The 9,930-nt window shown below is 46.3% G+C and overlaps 1 protein-coding gene across 3 annotated transcripts in view; it reads left to right on the forward strand.

Moving 5' to 3' along the window:
* The first annotated feature begins 1,853 nt into the window (after window positions 1-1,853).
* The window catches only part of LOC137433072 (protein FAM13A), a 355,270-nt gene continuing 347,193 nt past the window's right edge, over window positions 1,854-9,930 (forward strand). For 2 of the 3 annotated variants that reach the window (XM_068125518.2, XM_078783916.1), the window contains exon 1: window positions 1,854-2,159. In XM_068125518.2, the coding sequence (XP_067981619.2) occupies window positions 2,109-2,159 (51 nt within the window). In that variant the 5' untranslated portion in view covers window positions 1,854-2,108. The remainder of the gene's footprint in view (window positions 2,160-9,930) is intronic. The other variant, XM_078783917.1, reaches the window with a different exon arrangement.

Below are 9,930 nucleotides of genomic sequence, written 5' to 3' on the forward strand. Positions count from 1 at the left end.
AAATGTGTTATTTGGCATTCTTTTTGGTGTTCTTTGGCGTTCTTTTTTTTTTTTTTTTTTTTTTTTTTGGTGTTCTTTGGCGTTCTTTTACCTTCCCCTTATCTGTCTTGGTAGTGCTTTCTCTTCAAAATGCTCTACCTTGGCTACTGTAGTTCAAACCATGGACTTGCAGAGATGAGGAATTGAGCGACATTAAACTGGGAACATATGTTTGCCTGAGCTTGCATGAGCTCTGAACGCAAATCTCTGTAACCTTTCCAACAAAAGCACTACTACTACTACTACAACTACGACTACTACTACTACTACTACGACTGCTACTCCTCCTACTACTACTACAACTACGACTACTACTACTACTACTACTACTACAGCCAAGGTCTACCTTGGCTACTGTAGTTCAAACCATGGACTTGCAGAGATGAGGAATTGAGCGACATTAAACTGGGAACATATGTTTGCCTGAGCTTGCATGAGCTCTGAACGCAAATCTCTGTAACCTTTCCAACAAAAGCACTTACTACTACTACAACTACGACTGCTACTACTACTACTACTACTACCGATCGCGCAAGGTGGTGTACTGCCTGACATCCAGACCGTGCTGCTGCCCAAGAAGACACAGGGAAAGTAAACGGTCCCACCATACACAAGGCCAAACAATCCCCACAACATAGACAAAAAAAAAACTACTACTACTACTACTACTACTACTACTACGACTGCTACTACTACCGATCGCGCAAGGTGGTGTACTGCCTGACATCCAGACCGTGCTGCTGCCCAAGAAGACACAGGGAAAGTAAACGGTCCCACCATACACAAGGCCAAACAATCCCCACAACATAGACAAAAAAAAAACTACTACTACTACTACTACTACGACTGCTACTCCTACTACTACTACTACTACTACTACAACTACGACTACTACTACTAGCACTACAACTGCCACTCTTACTACTACCACTATAAAAAAGATACACATGTCTTGTTTCTTTAGAGATTATATGTGCATGACACAGTTGGGGCGATTTTTTGACGCCTTTTCTATCGACATCGTCACAATTCACCCATTTATTGGATGACGCCATTGCTGGATAAATATAGCGCTAAGTCGTGACAACACTGGCTGATGATTGGCTGGGTGTAAATACTACGATGCCGCGCGACCAATTCACTGCACCCCGCGACTGCTACGCTCGAAGAAAATAGTGCTGATTATTTATTAACGGAAATTAATTAGAGTTGGACAAAATTCATGATTCAAACTTTTTATATTGATGAGAAAATGTTTCTGAAGTTTATTCAAGTGTAGATAAGTTGCACCCTTTTAATGAAATGAAAACCGATTTCTTGCTGCTTTTTTCGACTGTATCTGGATTCGAATATTCACCACAATTTAATCAATTCCTCCTCGTCACACAACCAACCTCTCCACCAAGTTTCGTCTGAATCCGTCCATAACCTTTTGGGATACTGTACCTTGCTATATATGGGGGTTTCCCTACTCTCATTGGTGAAGAATCCTTTTAAAAATTCTCGGATCCAGATCCGGTTCTGTATCTTCACCGAAATCGAATCATCTCATCCTCGTCACACAGCCAACTTCCCCACCAAGTTTCGTCTGAATCCGTCCATAACCTTTAGAGATATCCTGTAGACAGACAAACACACAAACAGAAGAAATAAAGCAAGGGCAACTTGTACTTTTAGTAAAACTCTCTGTTTCCAAAATCTTCCAAAGGCGAAATCACATGAACGCTTGTGAGAAGCACGTGCTATATCCAGGAGGACATTGCGAGATTTAGTTTCATCCTCCGTTTGGCCCTCGATGAAGCAGAAGCAAAAATAGCACAGAATGTACAGAGACCAGATCATGTAGACGAACGTGCATGACACCAAGCACGCATGTTCGGTTGTTGTGAAATAACAGCAGCACAGACACGGACCACTAATCCAGACAAATCGGATCCCGTCCCTCCTCCCAGCTCGAGCCATGAAGTCCGAAAAAAGCTCCATCCTCAGAACATTCTTCCCAACGTCTGGAACCGTGGAGTCGACCGAGCCTTTCATTTGATGGCGACGTCGCAGCCTCGAGGTCCGCCATGCTGCTTTTGAAGGACGAACGTACCTGTGTGCCGCAAGCTCAGCTCGGTGTAAGTTTGGGATGAAATAGTGGAAAAGCAAGTCCGAGTGCTTTAATATAGAATTTTTCAATACGCGATACATTTAGCTTTAGCGCTGTACTTTGCTTTGAAAACTTGTAACAAGGTGCTTTCTGTTGAAGCAGAATCCCTGCTTTGGGGAGCACAATGGAGGATGAAAAATGGACGTCATAAAATAGGGTCGAATTGGGCAAGGTCGGGCAAATTGAAGTCGCATCTTCAGCCACACGTTTTAAGCAATGTTAGGCCATATCTCAGTTGTTTTATGGTTCATTCTAAGGTTGAGTGTTAAGTTGAAAACAAATTATTATTATTTTCGGTGGCACAGGTTGTTTTCACACCTATGTGTTTGTTTATTTGTAAACATGATATCTCAAAGTTGTGGACGTATTCGGACGAAATTTGATGGACGGATTTGGGTGTATGACAAGGACAAAATGATTACATTTTGGTGAAGATCTCGATCCGGATACTTGAATTTTCAAAGTCATTCTTCATCATTGAGTGATTGGGTCAAAAACGATATTTCAAAAAGTTGTGGATGAGTTGTTTCGGTGACAACAACAAGCCGATTCAATTTTGGTTTAGATCCAGTTCCAGATTCAACCCATCAGTGGGATACAAATCTTAAACTGTTCAGCCCTCTACCGAGTATGCTCCCTACCGAGTATGCTCCCTACCGAGTATGCTCCCTACCGAGTATGCGCCTTACTGAGTAGTGAGTATGTGCCCTACCAAGTATGTGCCCTACCGAGTATGCTCCCTACCGAGTATGATCCCTACCGAGTATGCTCCCTACCGAGTATGCGCCCTACCGAGTATGTACCCTACCAAGTATGTGCCCTACCGAGTATGGACTCTACGTAGTATGCGCACTATCGAGTATGGGCTCTACCGAGTATGGGCTCTACCGAGTATGGGCACTACCGAGTATGGGCCCTACCGAGTATGGGCTCTACCGAGTATGTGCCCTACCGAGTATGGGCTCTACCGAGTATGGACTCTACGTAGTATGCGCACTAGCGAGTATGGGCTCTACCGAGTATGGGCTCTACCGAATATGGGCACTACCGAGTATGTGCCCGACCGAGTATGGGCACTACCGAGTATGCGCACTAGCGAGTATGCGCTCTCCCAAGTATGGGCTCTACCAAGTATGGGTTCTACAGAGTATGTGCCCTAACGAGTATGGGCACTACCGAGTACGCGCACTAGCGAGTATGCGCTCTCCCAAGTATGGGCTCTACCAAGTATGGGTTCTACAGAGTATGTGCCCTAACGAGTACGCGCACTAGCGAGTATGCGCTCTCCCAAGTATGGGCTCTACCAAGTATGGGTTCTACAGAGTATGTGCCCTAACGAGTATGGGCACTACCGAGTATGCGCTCTACCGAGTATGTGCCCTACCGAGTATGGGCACTACCGAGTATGCGCACGAGGAGTGTATGGGCTCTACCGAGTATGGGCACTACCGAGTATGCGCACTAGCGAGTATGGGTTCTCCCAAGTATGGGCTCTACCGAGTATGGGTTCTACCGAGTATGTGCCCTAAAGAGTATGGGCACTACCGAGTATGCGCTCTACCTAGTATGTGCTCTACCGAGTATGTGTCCTACCGAGTATGGGCACTACCGAGTATGCGCACGAGCAAGTATGGGCTCTACCGAGTATTGGCACTACTGAGTATGGGCACTACTGAGTATGCGCACGAGCAAGTATGGGCTCTCCCGAGTAAGTGCCCTACCGAGTATGGGCACTACCGAGTATGCGCACAAGCAAGTATGGGCACTACCGAGTATGGGCACTACTGAGTATGTGCCCCACCGAGTATGTGCCCCACCGAGTATGTGCCCTACCAATTATGTGCCCTACCGAGTATGCGCCTACCGAGTATGTGCCCTACTGAGTATGGGCCCTACTGAGTATGTGCCCCACCGAGTATGTGCCCCACCGAGTATGTGCCCTACCAATTATGTGCCCTACCGAGTATGCGCCTACCGAGTATGTGCCCTACTGAGTATGGGCCCTACTGAGTATGGGCACTACCGAGTATGCGCTCTACCGAGTATGTGCTCTACCTAGTATGGGCGCTACCGAGTGTTCACTCTACCGAATATGCCATCTACCGAGTATTCGGAGTTTGTGCTCTACCGAGTATGGGCGCTACCGAGTGTTTACTCTATTGAGAATGTGCTCTACCGAGTATTCGCTCTACAAAGTATGCGCGCTACCGTGTATCTGCTCTACAGAGAATATGCTCTACAGAGTATGCGCTTTACCGAGTCATGGGCCCTACCGAGTATTCGCCCTACCGAGTGTTCACCCTACCGAGTATGCGCACTGCCGAGTATTTGCTCTACAGAGTATGCGCTCTACCGAGTATTCACCCTACAGTGTATTCGCCCTACCGAGTATGTGCCCTACTGAGTATGCTCCCTACCGAGTATGTGCCCTACCGAGTATGCGCCCTACCGAGTATGTGCCCTACTGAGTATGCGCCCTACCGAGTATTCGTACTACAGAGTATGGGCTCTACTGAGTATGGGCTCTACCAAGTATGGGCTCTACCGAGTATGGGCTCTCATAAGTATGCACTCTACGGAGTATGGGCACTACCGAGTATTCGCCCTACTGGGTGTTTGCTCTACCGAGTATGCGCCCTACCGAGTATTCGCTCTACAGAGTATGTGCTCTACCAAGTATAGGCACTACTGGGTCTTCGCTCTACTGAGTGTTCGCTCTACCGAGTATGCGCCCTCACGAGTATTCGCTCTACAGAGTATGCACGCTACCGAGTATGGGCCCTACCAAATATTTGCGCTACCGAGTGTTTACTCTATTGAGTATTCGCCCTACCAAGTATTCGCTCTACAGAGTATGCACGCTACCATGTATTCGCTCTACAGAGTATGTGCCATACAGAGTATGCGCTCTACCGAGTTAGGGCCCTACCAAGTATGCGCTCTACCGAGTATGCGCCCTACGGTGTATTCGCTCTACCGAGTATGTGCTCTACCGAGTATGCGCCCTACTGAGTATGGGCGCTACCGAGTATTCACGCTACCGAGTATGCGCCCTGCTGAGTGTTCACACTACAGAGTATGCACTCTACAGAGTATGCGCTCTACCGAGTATGCACTTCACCGAGTATTTGCTCTGCAGCGTATGCGCTCGACCAAGTATGTGCGCTACCGAGTATTCACCCTAAGGAGTAAGCGCCCTACCGACTGCCCTGCTACAATGATTATTGTTATTACATTATTAATACCTCGTTTTATTTGTGGGGTCGGATCAGTAGTTCGAATTCATGCCTTAGTTAGCACCGTTTGTGTATTGGCGAAGTTTTTAGGACGTTTACCCTGTATTAAGGACAATTTTGTTCAGATAAATGTCTGACATACGGCTCAACTGGGCAAGGAACTTTACCTATTTTAGATTCAATCAGGGTAAGATTATCTCATCTTATGGTCCCCTGTGTCGCACTGGGCGAGGTTGTAGTATGGAGGTATGACGTGGTGTTTTTCCCTCCAATCATCAAAGTTTATTCCCTGAGCTGTCCATCAACATGGGTGAGGGGGGGAGGAGGAGCTACACCGTTCCTGATCTGTCATTGGTGGGATGCTCTGAGGGATGATTGGTCCACTGTGTCTTAGGTGGTTCTCCACACTTCTCCATTCCCCCCCCCCCCCCCCACTCCACTCTCCTTGCCAGACCGAGATTGGCCAAGGGTGATCGGTGGGGAGGGGGAAAACAGGGGCAAAAACCATGTGCAAGCTTTGCACTTCCGTTTTTGTACTCTTGCTTTGGTGCTGCATGCTGAGATGTGTCCGCTCTTGGCCTACGTCTGGTAGCCAGGATGTTTGCACACACCAGCTGCCTGCTTGATCTTGCCTGCTTCCAGCTCTGTATAACTAAAGCCTGGGGCTTCCTCTTCCTCAACGTGTATATTTCTCCCTCACTCACCTGGTTCAGTGTAAATGGTAATTGTGTGGAAGGGCCAATGGCCAGGGTTTAGTTTCCTTGTTTATTAATCTACTAGTCTATATTATAATAGCCGTAGATGATTCTGTCTGTCTGTCTGTTGGGTGTCTGTCCGGGGTGTGGCGAACTCGGTTTGCAGAGTAGCTCCACCCATAGCTCCACCCATTCTGGGAGTGGCTTCATGTAAATAAATATCCACCATTTTATTACCTCGAATGGCTTTGAGGCCTGTTTAGTTAGGCCCATGCTGTCTTTCTCTCTCACACAGGTTTATTTCAACTCTAATTCGATATATCATTTCATTTTTAACAGTCGCTAACATCGTGTTAGACTCGGTTGAAAAAAAACAGGAAGAGAATCCCAAGAAAGTTTCCGTTTATAGAACGAAATGATTTCTCAAAGGCCTGTAAACTAAAGCCCATTCATTGAGTCACCCTCACGATTTTATCTCGAATTCACCATCTGATTTAATTTTTATCGATGGTTTTAGACTCGGTGTCAGAAATAATTGAGAACATTCACGCACACACGGGAAATTGCCGAGATATATTTATAAAAACCGCGCCACGATGATACACGAAAATACACCGCCTAAAATAACATTCGGGGAAAATGTTAAAAATTCGCTTTTTCTTTTCTGTTAAGATATATTACTTTTACCTTTTATGAGAGTCGGCACAAAAACGACATATATATCTTCGTTCTTTCTTATTTCATTCAACATTATTATCCGGAAGTAAAATATGTTTCAGGAAATTACCGAGAGATATTTCTTCGTTTTTATTTCATTAGTTACTAGCAGAAGTACCCAGCGTTGCCGGGCGGGGAAGGGGGGAAGTGCACGTACACTTTAAACATGTATATACATGTGTGTGTGTGTGTGTGTGTGTGTGTGTGTGTGTGTGTGTGTGTGTGTGTGTGTGTGTGTGTGTTGTGTGTATGTGTGTGTATATATGTGTTTGGGTGTACGTGTGTGGGTGTACGCGTGTGTATGTGTGTGTATGTATATATGTGTGTGGTTGTACGTGTGTTTATGTGTGTATATGTGTGTATGTGTGTGTGGGTGTGCACGCACATACATTCACATGTTATCAGAAGTAAATACATTGTGTAGATTACATCATTTGTGCATCTGATAAATTGCCAGTAACAATTTTGTGCAACTGAATGTGCAGGTACAGCATCTAACTCAATATGTCGAAATGTCTCACACGTCCATGCCCAAGGATTCCCACGGGTGACCCCAGGGCCGATTGGAGCGGAGAGTGAGGGCCGATTGGAGCGGAGAGTGAGGGACGATTGGAGCGGAGAGTGAGGGCCGATTGGAGCGGAGAGGAGTGTGAGGAGGTATTGGAGAGGGGTGTGAGGAGGTATTGGAGAGGAGTGTGAGGAGGTATTGGAGAGGAGTGTGAGGGGTTGGAGAGGTGTGTGAGGGGTTGGAGAGGAGTGTGAGGGGTTGGCGAGGAGTGTGAGGGGTTGGCGAGGAGTGTGAGAGGTTGTAGAGGAGTGTGAGGGGTTGTAGAGGAGTGTGAGGGGTTGTAGAGGAGTGTGAGGGGTTGTAGAGGAGTGTGAGGAGGTATTGGAGAGGAGTGCGAGGAGGTATTGGAGAGGAGGTATTGGCGAGGAGTGTGAGGAGGTATTGGTGAGGAGTGTGAGGAGGTATTGGAGAGGAGTGCGAGGATGTATTGGAGAGGAGAGCGAGGAGGTATTGGAGAGGAGTGTGAGGAGGTATTGGATAGGAGTGTGAGGGGGTATTGGAGAGGAGTGTGAGGAGGTATTGGAGAGGAGTGTGAGGAGGTATTGGAGAGGAGTGTGAGGAGGTATTGGAGAGGAGTGTGAGGAGGTGTTGTAGAGGAGTGTGAGGAGGTGTTGGAGAGGAGCGAGGGGTAGGAGAGTGAGGAGCGATTGGAGAGGAGAGTGAGGAGCGATTGGAGTGGAGAGTGAGGCGCAATTGGAGAGGAAAGTGAGGCGCGATTGGAGGGGAGTATGAGGAATTGAAGACGAGTGTGAGCGATTTGAGAGGAGTGTGAGGGATTGGAGAGGAGTGTGAGGGATTAGAGAGGAGTGTGAGGGGTTGCAGAGGAGTGTGAGGGATTGGAGAGGAGTGTGAGGAGATATTGGAGAGGAGTGTGAGGAGGTATTGGAGAGAAGTGTGAGGAGGTATTGGCGTGGAGTGTGAGGAGGTATTGGTGAGGAGTGTCAGGAGGTATTGGAGAGGAGTGTGAGGAGGTATTGGAGAGGAGTGTGTGGAGGTATTGGAGAGGAGTGTGAGGAGGAGTGGGATTGGATAGGAGTGTGAGGAGGCGTGGGATTGGAGATGCGTGAGGGTGGAGAGAGGAGAGTGTCAGGTGGAGAGGAGTGAGGGGCCACATATTATGTGAAATAAATAAATTGTGTTCATTCCACCATTTCTGGATGTGATGAATTGCCAGTAACCATTTTTGTAAAAATGAATGTGCAGCATCTAACTCAATATGTCGAAATGTCACACACGTCCATGCCCGTGGGATTCCCACGGGTGACTCCACTATATTTCTTCGTTTTTATTTCATTCAACATTATTATCCGGAAGTAAAGGTTCACATGTTCATTTCACGTGTGCAAAAACAAACTCCATTTCACGTGTGCAAAAACAAACTCCATTTCACGTGTGCATGGACATGAAACACAGACGGGAAATTGCTAAGAGATATTTCGTTCGAAGCAATTATACACCGCCCAAATAAAATATTTCACCGATACACCGAGCGAATTTCAGCGAATTTCACCGAGTTTCAGGAAATTACCCAGAGATATTTCTTCGTTTTTATTTCATTTGTTACTAGCAGAAGTACTCAGCGTTGCCGGGTGGGGGAGGGGGGGAGGGGGGAAGGGCACGTACACTTTAAACATGTATATACATGTAGTACAGCGGGTAAGCTAACCTATTGTGCATTTTTTAAATAAAAGCACCAATTTTGGCACAGAAGTAGACCAATATATTATGAACAAATTTGGATGTGGAGCCATCGCTCAACTGCCCCCTGGCGGCCGTGGCGGCCATTTTCCAAAATGGCCGCCAGCAGACACCCAAAAGACACACAGAAGTTAAATAAAGTTTGCTGCTGAAGGTTTTAGTGAATGTTTATTGAACGTTTTGAATCAAGACATGCCAGATAGCTCTTAGTCACATTTTGGGAGATGCTGCTGATATTAATTAACATATTTAGGCTAATTGCAGATGAAATGGCGACAAGGAAACCCATGATCAGGCATCAAATGCTGACATTCCTTGTGAATAGGCTAGATTCATTTAAGTTGTGGAAATGTTATCTGACCTTCTTCCTCTGTCTGTCAATAGCTATTCATGGACACTGCCCATGCCAATTAAGATGCCAATTAACAAAATTATTAACACAATTATGCTAATTACATCGATAATACAACAACAATAACAGAACCAGATAGTGATAATTATGGTGGCTTGCTCTCATCAGATCAATCCTGGGCAAGTCAAATGTTATACTTCTGTGGTCAAGGGACACTACTACATTTAATTATCATGTTAATTAACACATAATTTGTTAAATGCAATATGCAGATAAGTTCACTGTTTTACAGTACCTGTGTACTGTCTGGAACAGTTCAGAATCTTCATCTTAAGTTTGCGAGTTCAGTTCTGAGAGCACTCCCCGTCGCAAGCACACAGTGGTGTGCATTCCAGACTGGCCTTCTTCACTTGCACCTCTTGATGCAGCCCCTCTGGCATTTGCAGGAGACGAGCTCCCGGCAGACCTTGGAT

Source organism: Myxine glutinosa, chromosome 8 (assembly GCF_964187855.1).
Source record: "Myxine glutinosa chromosome 8, kmMyxGlut1.1, whole genome shotgun sequence".
Classification (NCBI taxonomy): domain Eukaryota; kingdom Metazoa; phylum Chordata; class Myxini; order Myxiniformes; family Myxinidae; genus Myxine; species Myxine glutinosa.